Source organism: Microcaecilia unicolor, chromosome 7 (assembly GCF_901765095.1).
Source record: "Microcaecilia unicolor chromosome 7, aMicUni1.1, whole genome shotgun sequence".
NCBI classification, from domain to species: Eukaryota; Metazoa; Chordata; class Amphibia; order Gymnophiona; family Siphonopidae; genus Microcaecilia; species Microcaecilia unicolor.
Window position 1 is genome coordinate 197792207 of NC_044037.1, and position 17125 is coordinate 197809331.

A 17125-nucleotide genomic window follows, 5' to 3' on the forward strand; every position below is an offset into this window, starting at 1 on the left:
TTGCATTTCCTTCACTTACGCCCAAGCTGGGCTGACTCTGGAGGGCCATGTCACGGCTCACAATATTAGAGCCATGGCTGCATCAGTGGCTCAATTAAAGTCAGCCTCCATTGAGGAGATTTGCAAGGCTGCAATGTGGTCATCAGTTCACACATTCACATCTCACTACTGCCTCCAGCAGGATATCCGACTCGACAGTCGGTTTGGGCAGTCGGTGATGCAGAATCTGTTCGGGGTTTAGAATCCAACTCCACCCCTGTAGACCCATATTTTGTTCTGTTCCAGGCTGCACTCTCAGTTAGTTGTTTATGGTTTCCGGTCAATTTCTGTTCTCTCTTCGCCGTTGCGAGGCCCAATAGACCAATGTTCATTGTTTTGACTGAGCCTGGTTGCTAGGGATACCCCACATGTGAGAAGAAACAGCCTGCTTCTCCTTAGGAGTAGCAATGCAGTGTTTTTCCTGGCTCAGGGTCTTTGACCTCAGATCTGCTGTCCAGGAGCATCTACTGGACATACCTTATCATGGAGATAATTTATTTGGTGACAAAGTCGAGGAAATGGCCAACCTAATTTAAAAAAACATACAAATAATACTATAAAAACTCTATTCAGGCCCCAAACTTCTACATCTTCTTCTTTGAGAAGGTTTGCAGGACAATTTTGGCATTCCAATTACTATATACCTAAGCGTTGTTACACTCTTACTTCTCCTCCACCTCGGAGGACTATGCCCCAACCCTCATGCCCGATGCATCAGCGGGTTCAAAAATCTTAGACTCTCATTCTAAACAACCCTGTTTTTGACTCCTTCCTAGAGAGTATTGCCACCCTACAGTTGTCCATGCCAAGCGACCTACCTTTAGAGGACAGCTTGGCATGGACTTCTCTTCACCACATTGAACTCTCTCCTCAAGGTGCCCCCTCCCCCAACTCCCCCTTCATTATCTCCTCAGACCCTTGCTGAATTCTTTCACAACAAGGTTCAAAAGATAAACCTTGCTTTCTCTACCTCACCACCTCTCCATCCACTAGTCCGTTCCCCTCTCTCTCCTTCCCCTCATTCCCTTTCCTTCTTTCCTGAAGTTACTATTGAGGAAACTACACTTCTCCTTTCTTCCTCAAAATGTACCACCTGTTCCTCTGATCCCATTCCCACCCACCTTCTTAATGCCATCTCTCCTGCTCTTATTCCTTTTATCTGTCACATTCTCAACCTCTCACTTTCCACTACGACTGTCCCTGCTGCCTTTAAACATGCTGTGGTCACACCTCTCCTTAAGAAACCTTCACTCGACCCTACTTGTCCCTCTAATTACCGACCCATCTCCCTCCTTCCTTTTCTCTCCAAATTACTTGAGCGTGCTGTTCACCGCCGCTGCCTTGATTTTCTCTCCTCACATGCTATTCTTGACCCACTACAATCTGGTTTTCGCCCTCTCCACTCAACCGAAACTGCACTTACTAAAGTCTCCAATGACATTACTGGCTAAATCCAGAGGTCAATATTCCATCCTCATTCTTCTTGATCTTTCCGCTGCTTTTGACACTGTCGATCACAGCATACTTCTCGATACCCTGTCCTCACTTGGATTCCAGGGCTCTGTCCTTTCCTGGTTCTCTTCCTACCTCTCCCTCCACACCTTTAGTGTTCACTCTGGTGGATCCTCTTCTACTTCTATCCCTCTGCTTGTCGGCGTAACTCAGGGTTCTGTTCTTGGTCCCCTCCTCTTTTCTATCTACACTTCTTCCCTTGGTTCATTAATCTCATCCCATGGCTTTTCCTACCATCTCTATGCTGATGACTCCCAAATCTACCTTTCTACCCCTGATATCTCATTTTGCATCCAAACCAAAGTTTCAGCGTGTTTGTCTGACATTGCTGTCTGGATGTCTCAACGCCACCTGAAATTAAATATGACCAAAACCGAGCTTCTCATTCCCCCCCCCCCCCCAAACCCATTTCCCCGCTCCCCCCGTTTTCTATTTCTGTTGATGGCTCTCTCATTCTCCCTGTCTCCTCAGCTCGAAACCTTGGGGTCATCTTTGACTCTTCTCTCTCCTTCTCTGCTCATATCCAGCAGATTGCCAAGACCTGTCGTTTCTTTCTTTACAACATCCGTAAAATCCGCCCCTTTCTTTCCGAGCACTCTACCAAAACCCTCATCCACACCCTTGTCACCTCTCGTTTAGACTACTGCAATCTGCTTCTTGCTGGCCTCCCACTTAGTCACCTCTCCCCCCTCCAGTCGGTTCAAAACTCTGCTGCCCGTCTCGTCTTCCCCCGGTGTCGCTTTACTCATACTACCCCTCTCCTCAAGACCCTTCACTGGCTCCCTATCCGTTTTCGCATCCTGTTCAAACTTCTTCTACTAACCTATAAATGTACTCGCTCTGCTGCTCCCCAGTATCTCTCCACACTCGTCCTTCCCTACACCCCTTCCCGTGCACTCCGCTCCATGGATAAATCCTTCTTATCTGTTCCCTTCTCCACTACTGCCAACTCCAGACTTCGCGCCTTCTGTCTCGCTGCACTCTACGCCTGGAATAAACTTCCTGAGCCCCTACGTCTTGCCCCATCCTTGGCCACCTTTAAATCTAGACTGAAAGCCCACCTCTTTAACATTGCTTTTGACTCGTAACCACTTGTAACCACTCGCCTCCACCTACCCTCCTCGCTTCCTTCCCGTTCACATTCATTGATTTGATTTGCTTACTTTATTTATTTTTTTTGTCTATTAGATTGTAAGCTCTTTGCGTAGGGACTGTCTTTCTTCTATGTTTGTGCAGCGCTGCGTACGCCTTGTAGCGCTATAGAAATGCTAAATAGTAGTAGTAGTAGAGTGGAGGAGTAGCCTAGTGGTTAGTGCAACTGACTTTGATCCTGGGGAACTGGGTTCGATTCCCACTGCAGCTCCTTGAAACTGTGGGCAAGTCACTTAACCCTCCATTGCCCCAGGTACAAAATAAGTACCTGTATATATGTAAACTGCTTAGAATGTAGTTGCAAAATACCACAGAAAGGCAGTATATCAAGTCCCATTTCCCTTCCCCGTCCCTTTATCAGAGGTGGTCTCTCATAATTTCCAACTGTTGGGTGCTACATATACCATACAGCATGTTTATGGTCTGCTTTGGGGATAAAAGACCTCCCAACCATCCACCAAAAGAGTCTCATTTCAACTCCCTCCAGATGACACTACTTAAAGAGGAGTTATCTGCCCTCCTCCAGCAGAATGCAGTAGAACCAGTTACTCTGCCAGACAGAGGTCGATGGCTCTATTCCAAGTTCTTTCTCATACCAAAAAAGACGGGGAATACTACCAATTCTCGATCTGTGAGACTTATAGAAAAAGTTTGCATGGTTTTTGTGGGATCACTATTTCCCGTGATACAATTCAATGATTGGCTTTGCTCTTTAGATCTCAAGGAGGCATACCCACACATACCTTATTCTCCCTGCACATAGAAAGGCTCCTCCACTTCCACTATGGGACAGTGCACTATCAATACACAAGGTCTTACCATTTCACTTGGCTTTGTCTCCTCGAGTGTTTACGAAGTGCCTGAAATTGGTAGCTGCAACACTTCCCTTACCTGTAAGATTGGTTAATCCAAGGTACTTTCTTGGGAGTCAGCACACATTTTATCCGCCATAAGACTCCTAAAACTCCCCGGGTTTGTGATCAGTTATGCTAAATCACATCTTCATCGGGTTCTGACCTTAAGAGTTCATAGGGCCTCGCGTTAATACTATTTAGGGCCGAGCCTTCCTTCCTTAACCAAGAGCAGACAACATACAGCATCTCACTACCCAAGTGTTCAAATCCACTCAAATATTTGCTTGTCAGATGCTCCGCCTATTCGGTCACATGGCATCAAAAGTCCATGTAACTCCATTGGCTCAACTCCACTTTCAGGTTCCTCATTAGATACTCTTCTCAGTGGTCCCAAGCTATGGGATTGCTAACTGCACAGCTTCGCTACTCTCTATTGCGGTGGGTGGTATCCCAGAATCTCACCATGGATCTTCTGTTTCAGTCCCCTCCACATCACAAGATCCTCACCATGGATGCTTCCATGGTGTGTTGGGGTGCTTACCTCAATGCTCTCCACACACAGGGTTCTTGGTTCCCATGGGAGGAACAACATTATTTCAACCTTCTGGAATTGCAAGCAGTCTAGAATGCCCTGAAAACTTTCCAGTACCACATTCTCAATCAGATAATACTTGTGCACACAGTGAACACAGGTTGCCATGTATTATCTGATCAAACAAGGAGGAACAGGTTCTTACAACCAGTGTTGGTGAGCAGTCCAAATATGTACTTGGGCAGCTTCTTGAAACATCTCTATAAGAGCTGTTTACCTAACTAGCAAATTACTGTGGCAGACTAATTGAGCAGAGTCCTTTAACCTCATGAATGGGCCCTCTGCATCTCTGTAGTTTGTTGAATATTCTAGCAGTGGGAGACCCTAGTGATAGATCGCTTCACTTCTCCTCAGAACAACAAACTTCCCAGGTTTTGTTCCAGGATAAATGCTCTCAACTGTACAGCCCCAGATGCCTTCTTGCTCTACTGGGAACGGACCTTCTGTATGCCTTTTCCCCTCTACCTCTCATAGGGAAAATTCTTCTCAAACTGCATTAAGGCTAAGGGACCATGATTCTAATTGCTCCCTACTAACTGTATTAGATCTGGTTCCTTCTCCTAGAGTTATTATCCAGAGAACCATAGAGATTAGATCTTTTTCCAACCCTAACAACAAAGAACGAGGGGTCCCTTCCCCATCCAGACCCTCGCTGTCTAGCCTTGATGTATAGATTTGCAATTTATAAACTTTTCTGATGAGTCTCTAGGATACTCCTAGCCTCTAGGAAATCTTCTACACAGACGTGTTACTGTTTAAAGTGGAATAGATTTTCCATGTGGTATGCAGCTAGAGCACTCAACCCTGTGGAGTACATATGGAGTACATCTTTCTGATTCTGGTCTCAAAACTAACTCATAGTACACTTGAGTGCCATTAGCGCGTTTCACTTCAAAGTTGATAATAAACCAGTTGCTAATAATAAGATTCATGAAAGGTTTATTTCATACCAAACTTCCTATCAAACCACACACATCCTGTGGTTTAGGATCTGTGCCATCCTCGCAACTCTCATGAAACCTCCTTTTGAACCACTTAGTTCCTATTCTCTGCAGTTCCTTACATATAAGGTCGTGTTCTTAATAGCTCTTACTTCTGCCAGAAGAGTAAGCGATCTTCAGGAGTAAGCGGACCCTCCTTACACCAGGTTCTACCACAACAGGCTTCTTCTCTGAACCCACCCCAAATTCCTCCCTAAAGTGGTATCGGAGTTGCAGTTCAATCAGTCGATTGTACTTCCTGTCTTCTTCCCTAAGCCACATTCTCATCCTAGAGAAGCAGCACTGCATACCTTAGACTGTAAGCATGCTGTAGCTTAGTATCTGGAGCATATAAAACCTCATAGGAAGTCTTCCCAGCTTTTTGTATCCATTGGCCCTAACAGATTAGGGATTACCATTCTGCTGACCTAGTGATCCCGGGTCACCAAACATACTATATCTGCGTGGTTGGCTGACTGTATCTCCTACACATAGCCTCCACTCTGCCTCCACAGAAGAAATTTGCAAGGTGGCTATGTGTTAATTCTATCCACACTTTCACAGCTCACTACTGTCTGCAGCAGCATTCTAGTTGGATTAGCTGGTTTGGACAAGTCTTACAGAATCTTTTTACTACTTAAAAGTCAACTCAGCCCTCTGGCCCTTTTTTGTTTGTTTGTTTGTTTGTTTGTTTGTTTGTTTGTTTGTTTTACACCTGGCTCACTTTCTACTTAGTTGCCAAAATTCACTTATGTTGTGACCCTGGTAGTTAGTGAGTCCCACATGTGAGAATATTATACCTGCTTGTCCTTAGAGAAAGCAAAGTTACTTACCCGTAGCAGGTGTTCTCCGAGGACAGCAGGTATATATTCTCACATCCCTTCCGCCTCCCCTTGGAGTTGTTTTCTTAGCTTTAGTACTTACTGCTGGTCCTGTGCTCGAGCATCAGGCAGGAAGGCACTTGTGCATGCATGGTAGGGGCACTGCCTCAAAGTTTTACTGTGACCGTACACAGTGGCAGTCCCCAAACTGGGCTTCGTGGATGACGTCACCCACATGTGAGAATATATGCCTGTTGTCCTCAGAGAACACCTGCTACAGATAAGTAACTTAGCTCTGTTGCTTATTGCATGGCAATTATTTTTGGTATTTTTGAACTCATGAATGGAGTTTCAAAACTCTGGGAACTATTTAAAGAGACATATTAATCTTGTATGTCAGCATAATGAATGTTTACAGAGAAACTTTTCACATATACTTTGCACTTTTTTTTTCAGTCATTTGGTTTCTTGTTTTTCTTTTCATTCCTTTCCCCATCATCTCACTACTTACGATTACAGCAAATTGATTGAGGGTGTAAAGACAAGTGACTCAACTCCCAAGAGTTTAATCCCAGTATTTTTACATGTGCCATATTTCTAAGTGGATATTCTCAGAGTACACCTGTTCTTGACAAAGGTTTCTCTGGAATTATTTGAAAATTCCAAGTTAATTTATAAACGCATAGATCCTGCAATAATATTTCCCTTCCACTCCCTTATAAATTAAGGGCTGGATTTTCAGTGTCAGTGGTAACCCTTATAATTTAAATGTTAACCACGGCATTTAAATTATTATCAGCCCCATTTTAGAAAGGTCGTAGAAGTTGGAATTCAGACATGCAGATCAGTGTGTCTCAAGTGTAATCAATTTTTTAGAACAGAGTCTGCAGTCCTAAAGCCTGTTCTAAAATACAGGATAAATTGATGTTTATGTTCCAGGTGCATGCAGCATAAACATCCGTTTTAGCAACATAAATGTAGAAACTAGCAGCAGGTTGAAAACCAGCACATTAACGGGTATGTGCTAGCACATGCAAGTGTATGTTGCACAATGGCACCTACTTTTAGGGTATATGCACACATAATGTGGTTAGTGCAATCAGTTATTCGAGACTTAGACCTGGCGTAAATACTTATACTTGAATGCCGGAGGTACATGTGTAACATAGTATTCTATATTTTACTTGCATAAAGTGACTCGTGTCATCTGTCAAATATGTGTATGTGCCATTATTTTATTATGTCATCAACTGTGCAGAGAAGAAAGCGTATCAACATAGCACAATACAGTACAGTTTCAATTATCCAAACTTTGTTTACCTGAGCATCTGGCATATCAAACAGACACCCCCACCCCCCTGGTGGCATCAAATTTATTTCTATGAAAAATCTATGTCTTAGAACAATTTTTGAAAATTGTGAACTCTCTGCCTTTGTTTATGCATTGTTTAACAAGTTTATGCAGTGTTTTCCATATTATACGACTTTATTCATTTATTCATCCGTCCCGTTTGTCTGATAATCAAGACTGTTCCATATCATCAAGCTGATCAATCCATAGACTGGTGGGTTGTGTCCATCTACCAGCAGGTGGAGATAGAGAGCAAACCTTTTGCCTCCCTATATGTGGTCATGTGCTGCCGGAAACTCCTCAGTATGTTCTCTATCTCAGCAGGTGGTGGTCACACACAGCAGCAGCTCTGGCTAGGCCTCCAAGCCTAATTTTTAGGTTTTGTTGAGTGCCTGGGGTTGAGGGCTCTTTTGAGCAAGTGCAAACCTGGTGGTGCCAGGTCCCTCCTTTTCTCCCCCCTCCCGCTGGCTCCGTTAAAAAAAAAAAAAAAAATTTTGAACGTCCTTAAAGGCGTTTATTTCGACGTTTATTTAAGCGTCTATTGCAGCTACTCACTGGGACACCAGGTCGTTACAACTCGGAGCGGACAGCAGGTAATTTTTACCTTTTTATAGCGGGCAGGGGGTTCCCCGATTCTTCTCCTCGTGGCATATGGCGTCGGAGGGCGAGGGCGCAAAGGGTCGCTCCCCGGGTCGCTTGAGCGCTTCTAGAGGGGATGCGGGGGTCTTAAAGCCTGATTCGCCCTTGTTGGGTGACAGTTTCGTGACCGATGAATGTTCCGGTCCTTCCTCCGGCGTGGCGGTTTTTCCCGCCATAAACGCCCATCCCCCGCTCCTCGCCTCCGCCATCTTGGCCGGCCACGCGGCTCGGACGGCTTCTTCTTGGGCCGCCCTTGAGGTTGGAGACATTAATGCCATGAACGCCCTTAATTTGGGCGACGGCACAGAAGCGGCTAAAGTTAAGAGCCGTTCTTCCCGCGCGGCTCCTTCGCGGAGTTTCGCGCCGGACGCCATTTTGGATGCGCAGCATGTCTCTCCCCCGCTATTGCGAGCGCCGGTTGAGGGTGCGTCTAGGGCTGTTGCCCAGGCTGCGGAAGGGCACAGTCTGGGGGGTTTCTCCCCCGAGTTTGTTTTGCTGCTGCATCAGGCCTTCCTCATGCACAACGCTGCCCCTGCTCCCTCTTCTGGTAAAGAGGTTGAGGTTCCCAGAGGTAAACGCCCTCGGGTTGATTCCCAGGCCTTGGAGGAATTTGTCTCCTCCGATGTAGATGAGGGCAGCGTGTCTGAGGTCTCCCAACGGTCCTTTGCGGATTCCTTGGAGGAGACGGATCCCCGCTCGGATGGAGCGGATGACCCCTCTGCAGCGCGGCTTTTTAGCCCAGAGGATTTGCCCAACCTGTTGTTACAGGCCATGGACACTTTGAAGATTTCCTCTCCGGAGGACGTCTCTCCCTCAGCCCCTGTTGGCTCTGCCATTATGCTGGGGACGAAGCGCCCGCCTAGAACCTTCCACGTGCATGATGCCATGCACACCTTAATTTCGGCTCAATGGGATGTCCCAGAAGCGAGCCTTAAAGTGGCTAGGGCTATGTCCCGCCTCTATCCTTTGGCTGTGAGTGAACGTGAGGCCTATCTGTGGCCTACCGTGGATTCTTTAATCACTGCGGTGACTAAGAAAATGGCGTTGCCGGTGGAAGGTGGCACGGCCCTAAAGGACGCCCAAGACAGAAGATTGGAGGCGGCCTTAAGGTCGTCCTTTGAGGCGGCTGCTTTAAGTTTGCAGGCCTCAGTTTGCGGCTCCTATGTGGCCAGGGCGGGCCTGACTATGGTGCAGCGGGCTTCCCCCTCGGATCATTCCTTGAGGGCTGATTGGCCGGCCCTGGAATCGGGCTTAGCCTATTTGGCAGACTTGCTGTATGATGTCTTGAGGGCCTCAGCGAAAGGCATGGCTCAGACAATCTCTGCGCGGCGGTGGCTTTGGCTGAAACATTGGTCTGCTGACCACGCCTCTAAATCCCGCCTGGCTAGGTTGCCTTTTAAAGGCAAGCTGCTCTTTGGGGTCGAGCTGGACAAAATCGTGACCGATCTCGGCACGTCTAAGGGCAAGAAATTACCAGAGGTCAGGGCTCGGGCTAGTACTCGTCCCGGTACCTCCAGAGGACGGTTGCAGGAAGCCCGTCGGTACCGCCCGGGCAAGTCGGGTTCCTCTGCCCCCTCTTCCTTCAAGAGGAATTTCTCCCCCAAGCAGCATTCCTTTCGCAGGGACCGCCGTCCCGGAGGTGCTCCCTCCGGTCCTCCCCCAGGGTCTCGTACCCAATGACGGGGTCTTGGTCCACGCCCCAGTGCAAATTGGAGGACGGCTGTCCTCGTTTCTGGGCGAGTGGACCACAATAACTTCAGACGCGTGGGTGCTGGAAGTCATCAGAGACGGCTACAAACTAGAGTTCTGCCGACCCTTAAAAGACGGGTATGTACTCTCTCCCTGCAAGTCTCCGGTCAAAGCTGTGGCAGTGCAGCAGACCTTGGACAATCTGATCCGCCTGGGCGCGGTCGTTCCGGTGCCAGAAAGTCAGCTTGGCAAGGGACGTTACTCCATTTACTTTGTGGTACCAAAGAAAGGAGGTTCTGTCCGGCCTATCCTCGACCTCAAAGGGGTCAATCGGGCCTTGAAAGTGCGGCACTTTCGCATGGAGACTCTCCGCTCTGTTATAGCGGCAGTGAAGGCAGGAGAGTTCCTGGCATCCTTGGACATCAAGGAAGCGTACCTGCATATTCCCATCTGGCCTCCTCATCAACGCTTTCTGCGTTTTGCAGTCCTGGGACGACACTTCCAGTTCAGAGCCCTCCCTTTCGGGTTGGCTACTGCTCCGCGGACCTTTTCCAAAGTAATGGTGGTCATCGCGGCCTTCCTACGAAAGGAAGGGGTACAAGTCCATCCTTATCTGGACGACTGGTTGATCCGAGCCCCCTCTTATGCAGAGTGCGGCAAAGCTGTGGACCGGGTAGTTGCTCTTTTGAGCTCCCTGGGATGGATCATCAACTGGGAGAAGAGCCAGCTGCGCCCGACTCAGTCCCTGGAGTACCTGGGAGTTCGATTCGACACCCAAGTGGGCAGAGTGTTCCTGCCAGACAATCGGATTGTCAAACTTCAGGCTCAGGTGGACCAGTTCCTAGTAGCCTCTCCCCTTCGGGCTTGGGACTATGTGCAGCTGTTGGGCTCTATGACGGCCACGATGGAAGTTGTGCCCTGGGCCAGGGCTCATATGAGACCACTTCAACACTCTTTGCTGCAGCGCTGGACTCCGATGTCGGAGGATTATGCTGTGCGCCTTCCCTTGGACCCAGCAGTGCGCAAGGCGCTGAGCTGGTGGATGCAGACAGACAAGTTGTCTGCGGGAATGCCTCTGGTGACCCCAGAGTGGATTGTCGTCACGACGGACGCCTCGTTGTCGGGCTGGGGAGCCCACTGCTTGGGAAGGACAGCGCAGGGGCTCTGGTCTCCTGCAGAGGCAAAGTGGTCTATCAACCTCCTGGAACTCAGAGCCATTCGGTTGGCGCTTTTGGAGTTCATCCCGGTACTGGTGTTGAAGCCTGTACGGGTCCTTTCGGACAATGCCACGGCTGTGGCCTATGTCAACCGCCAGGGAGGTACCAAGAGCGCCCCTCTAGCCAAGGAGGCTATGAATCTTTGCCAGTGGGCGGAAGCGAACCTGGAGCAGCTTTCAGCGGCCCACATTGCCGGAGTCATGAATGTCAAGGCGGACTTTCTCAGTCGCCATACCTTGGAGCACGGAGAGTGGCAGCTATCTGCTCAGGCGTTCTTGGACATCACGAAGCGCTGGGGCCAGCCGAGCCTAGATCTGATGGCGTCATCGGCCAATTGCCAAGTGCCGCGCTTTTTCAGCAGAGGACGGGACCCTCGATCCCTGGGAGTAGATGCTCTTCTCCAACAGTGGCCGACACAAGAGCTTCTCTATGTGTTCCCGCCCTGGCCCATGTTGGGCAGGGTGCTAGACCGGGTGGCAAAGCATCCCGGCAGGGTAATCCTGGTGGGTCCGGATTGGCCCAGGCGTCCCTGGTATGCGGACTTGATCAGGCTCTCAGTCGACGATCCTCTGCGGCTGCCAGTGGAGCAGGGCCTGTTACATCAGGGTCCCGTGGTGATGGAGGATCCCTCCCCCTTTGGTCTTACGGCCTGGCTATTGAGCGGCAGCGTCTGAGGAAGAAGGGCTTCTCAGACAAGGTCATCGCCACTATGCTGAGAGCGAGGAAGCGCTCTACTTCTACTGCTTACGCCAGGGTTTGGCGTATCTTTGCAGCGTGGTGTGAAGCAGGCTCACTTTCTCCCTTCACTGCTCCAATTTCTTCAGTGTTGGCGTTCCTGCAAGAAGGTCTGGAGAAAGGCCTGTCGCTCAGTTCCCTTAGAGTCCAGGTAGCGGCTCTGGCTTGCTTCAGGGGCCGCCTGAAGGGTGCTTCCCTGGCTTCGCAGCCAGATGTGGTGCGCTTTCTCAAGGGAGTTAATCACCTGCGCCCTCCTCTGCACTCAGTGGTGCCTGCGTGGAATCTCAACCTGGTGCTAAGAGCATTGCAGAAGCCGCCTTTTGAACCCTTGTTGAGGGCATCTCTGAAAGACCTGACGTTGAAAGCAGTCTTTTTGGTGGCTATCACTTCAGCCAGAAGAGTTTCCGAGCTCCAGGCGCTCTCATGTCGAGAGCCTTTTCTGCAGTTCACTGAGGCAGGAGTGACTATTCGCACAGTGCCTTCCTTCCTGCCCAAGATTGTTTCTCGCTTCCATGTGAATCAGCAGCTCTGTCTCCCTTCCTTTCGTAGGGAGGACTACCCAGAGGAGTACTCTGCTCTTAAATATCTGGATGTGAGACGAGTCATCATCAGATACTTGGAAGTGACCAATGATTTCCGGAAATCGGATCATCTGTTTGTCCTGTTTGCAGGTCCTCGTAAGGGTCTGCAGGCTGCTAAGCCTACAGTGGCAAGATGGGTCATGGAAGCCATTGCAGCGGCTTATGTGGCCGCGGGAAAGGTGCCGCCTATCCAGCTGAAGGCTCACTCCACGAGAGCTCAGGCGGCCTCGATGGCAGAGGCCGGATCCGTCTCCTTGGTAGAGATATGCAAGGCGGCAACTTGGGCTTCGGCTCATACATTCTCCAAGCATTACCGTTTGACTGTGGCTGCACGGGCGGAGGCCCGGTTTGGAGCTTCAGTGTTGAGGTCAGAGATTTCAATGTCCCGCCCTGGGTGAGTACTGCTTCGGTACATCCCACCAGTGTATGGATTGATCAGCTAGATGATATGGAAGGTAAAATTATGTATAATCATACCTGATAATTTTCTTTCCATTAATCATAGCTGATCAATCCATAGCCCCTCCCAGATATCTGTACTGTTTTTATTCTGGTTGCATTTCAGGTTCAAGTTTAGTCTTCAGTTACTTCAGAAAGACTTCGTGTTCAAATTTTTTCACTTGGATTCTTCAAGAGTTAAGACAAGTTTGTGTTACAGTGAGCTGCTGCATTCCTCTCCCCTCCGTTTTACGGGGCTGGATTGAGACTTAAAATTCTGCCGGCACTCCCTCCCGCTTCGTGCGGCTGTAGGGCAGCTTTGTACCCTTCCCGCTTCGGCGGTGTTAGGGTCAGTCAGCTCCTCCCGCGGTTGCGGTTGCAGGATAAGCCAGATCCTCCCGCATCGGCGGGTGTGGTGTCCCTCCCCCGCTCCGCGGGGATGAGCTGGACGGATTCCCCTCCCCCACTTGTGTGGGGATGAGCTGGGTTAATTCCCCTCCCCCGTTTCGGCGGTGGTGAGCTGGGCAGAGTGTCCCTTCGTGGGTGTAATTCTCTAAGTGCTGAGTCCTGCGGATGGAGCTTTGATATCGACATACTGAGGAGTTTCCGGCAGCACATGACCACATATAGGGAGGCAAAAGGTTTGCTCTCTATCTCCACCTGCTGGTAGATGGACACAACCCACCAGTCTATGGATTGATCAGCTATGATTAATGGAAAGAAAATTATCAGGTATGATTATACATAATTTTACCTTCTGTAATATATAAAACATACTCCAACATAACTACAAAGCAACAAATGGCATTTTCTTATAATAAAACTATTCCCCCCCCCCCCCCAACGTATAAAAACAGTTCCAACTGCTTATCGTATGTCACATCGAACATCCATATCATTTAATATTACTGATCAGACCTTCATAGGTAAAGTAGCTATCTATATGTATTCTGTATTTTCAGAAAACATTTTTTAGCTTTCTGGCCTCTCAAGAGAGCAGTCTTTTTTCCATCCTCAGCAATTCATGCATTTGATTATGTCATTGTGCTAATGTAGGCAGGTATAGCGTAATCCATTGCAATAATATACACCTTTTGGCAAGCAAACAAGATTTTAGGAGAAAGAGGGTAGATGCCTGCGTACCGTCCATTATGTCATCCATTTGGTCCAAAAGGCTTCATCATGGAACTACCTCCCAGTTCTGGTGATATATTACACTCAAGTTTGTCCACAAAATGGTCCAAAAAGATGAAATCTGGGGATGGTCCCAATTGCAATGCGTATGAGTGGAGGAGTAGCCTAGTGGTTAGTGCAGTGACCTGAGAACCTGGGGATCTGGGTTTGATTCCCACTGCAGCTCCTTGTGTCTCTGGGCAAGTCACCTAACTCTCCATTGCCCCAGGTACAAAATAAATACCTATATTTAATATGTAAACTACTTTGATTGTAACCACTGAAAGTCAGTATATCAAGTCTCATCCCTATCCCCCCTAAGTGATGTGCCATTATTTTAATCATTTTCCCACATAGGTGCAGGTATTTTAATCATTTTTTCTTGTGTTTGGTGCATTTATATTGGCGCTACAGAGAGCAATTCTGTAAAGGGGTGCCTACATTCAAGCATCTACTTGGAACCTATTCTATAAAGGAAAATAAGCACTGTAAATGTTTTGTGGGTTTATTTTGTGTGACAAATCAAAATCTAATTTTCAACCTTTTAATTAATCATTCTACTTTATAAAATATTTTGTTTCTATTGTTTCAGTCTCCTGCGTCTTCAGCATCATTCTTATATCTGCAGCCGTCTGAGATTATATACCAGCCAGTAGAAATCGGCCAAGATGGTGGATGTGTGCCTACTCCCCTCAGTGTGTTAGAAGCTACAGTCCCAGAGGTACATTTTTGTGTGCCAGTGTGTTATAATTTGAACATAGTTTAATGTCACTAACTATTTCTATTGTGGTTTTTGTTGATATTTTAATTTGGAAGATACCCTGTAGTAGTTTAACATTTTGAACTGTGAGTTTAGGTTTCCTCATTTGTAAAAAGTATTTTATTATTGCTCTTTTGCTCCTGGGTCATCCCGTAATGTTTCTGTTATAGATTTACATATATGTTTTCCTTTTTTTATAATGTATGATACGTGTAATTGTCTTTTATTGAAGTTCCCTTCTGTTAGCTCCTGTCCCAGCTTGTCTGGATTTGAATTGAGATAGGGGTTTATGTTGGTTAAACAAGGAATTGGTATCCACCTGAATGACACCCAGTGGTGCTGGGTCCCTCATCTACCAGCTAAGGTGACACCCGGTGGTGCTGGGTCCCTCTCTTCCCCTCCCTCTCCTGCTACCCTGCACTGCATGGTGACAGTTCAAAGTTATAGGACACAAGAAATTTCTTCACAGGAATATCCGTTTGACAAATATATGCTAGTTTTCTTCTCCTGCTGAGGTAAGCTTCTAATTTTATTTGTGTTAAAGTCTATCTCATTTTATCGTTGTTTAAAAAAAAAAGTTGGATTTTTGTTTCCTCAGGTGATTCTGAATGTGTTTGTTACATTTTTGCCTTTTGGGGGCTGGGATTTAGACGGCATTCGCCGATTCTCTTTCCTGTGGTGGCTTAGTGCTTTTTCTGTCACGGTCAATTTTAGCAGGCTGCTTCTTTTCCTGTAATCTGCTACTGCGCTCTCTGGTTGTTGTTTTTTTTTTTAACAATTCTCTTTTATGGCTATGCTTCCATTAGGACTTCTCCTTAGTTCTGTTGTGAACATCTTCTGACTTTCCTCAGTCTTACGCTGTGTTATTTGTTGGCAACGATCGATTGGAAAGAGGATTCAATTACTGCATACCGGGTTTTGTGGGCCACCTCTTGTGCTACTGGTTAACAGCAGCTGATAGGACAACAGGGTGCTCTTGTTCTCCTTAGGACTCGAGAGCATGGGTGTGGTGACTGCAGCTAGTTACATTTTGCAGGGGGCCTGGTGGTGTCTGCCCCAGTTTCCAACTCTTTACTGTGTCTTTTTCTACATGCCTGTCGGTGACGCATATCTACGTTTTTTGCTTCACAAGGAGTCTGTCTACAGTCTACTCTTTTGGTTGCGGGGTGGCAGCATTACAGTCATCGTTTGGGAATGCATTTCAGAATTGCGTCTATAATTTTGCTTACTTTGCAGCTTGTTCTGCTGCTTTTGACGGCTGTTTCGCTACAAGCTCGTTTTTCCGTCTAGACCAGGGTGGTCCAACCTTGGTCCTCGAGGGCCGCAATCCAGCCAGTTTTTCTGGATATCTCCAGTGAATTTACAGCCAGACTTATATTCGGAAAAACGCGATTCAAAAGCGCCAAACCCCTCCAAGAAAAATTGCACTGGCTCCCAATCAAAGAACGTATTGCTTTCAAAATCTGCACCCTGGGCCATAAAATTACTTGTGGCGAAGCACTGGGATACATGACCGACCTCATAGACCTACCAACACAGTCTGATCAACACGAACATACTTAAATCTCCACTACCCAAGCTGTAAAGGACTCAAATACAAGTCAACTTATGCATCCAGCTTCTCCTACATAAGCACACAATTATGGAATACATTACCAAAAGCTGTGAAAACAACGTACGACCACCTTAACTTCTGGAAATTATTAAAGACCTACCTGTTCGGAAAAGCATACCCTGCCGACCCAACTTAAGTGTCTGAACCCTGCAACACAACGTAACCAAAGCTTGTAATGAACACCATATAACTCTTCTTATCTGCGATTCCCAATGCGATTGTAATCTATGAACCTTATCTGACTATAACATCACTTTGTATTTGTTCTGTACCGGAGTTGGCGATCGCCTTCATGGTACCATGTAAGCCACATTGAGCCTGCAAATAGGTGGGAAAATGTGGGGTACAAATGTAACAAATAAATAAATACAGTTATTTTTACTTGAGTACAAACAATTTCAATCTAGTTACACATATAAATACTCTACTGAAGTAACTACTATGTTATACCTTATAAATCTTTATTTAAATATAACATCTTTACATAACAACTTGAACCGTAACCTAGGTAATACCTCCCCTTGTTATTTTTACTCACTCACAACATCATTCAAACACATACACAATAACACTATCATATTAAAATTATACATACAATTTACCGCTGTTAAAATGACTTCCCACTCTCTCCGACCTGAATATTGAAATAACAACGATACTAGAATTTCTTCTCAAATACATTGTTCCTGCTATGATTATCTCTCTATATAAAAGGCAACACCAACGTTCTATGAAGCCTCCAGCCGGAAGTGTGAAGGGGGAGAGATATCCGGTTTCCCCATGAGTGTCTGCCCCGCCCTCTCTGTAACACAAACAGTCAGTGAAGGAAAACAGCAAAGCACGAAATCAAATCGCTGGCTCTGTAACAGTGAAGGACTCAGAGGGGGGAGGGTGAGAGGCCAGAGGGCAGGGACACACACACTCCCGCATGCACACAGAAGAAAACCTTGCTAGCCCCCGTTTCATTTGCATCAGAA

General features: G+C 47.1%; 1 protein-coding gene across 1 annotated transcript in view; it reads left to right on the forward strand.

Moving 5' to 3' along the window:
• Nucleotides 1–17125, forward strand: part of BOLL (boule homolog, RNA binding protein) — a 420709-nt gene that overhangs the window by 291134 nt on the left and 112450 nt on the right. The window contains exon 9 of the mRNA XM_030210355.1: nucleotides 14366–14494. Coding sequence (XP_030066215.1) covers nucleotides 14366–14494 — 129 coding nt within the window. The remainder of the gene's footprint in view (nucleotides 1–14365; nucleotides 14495–17125) is intronic.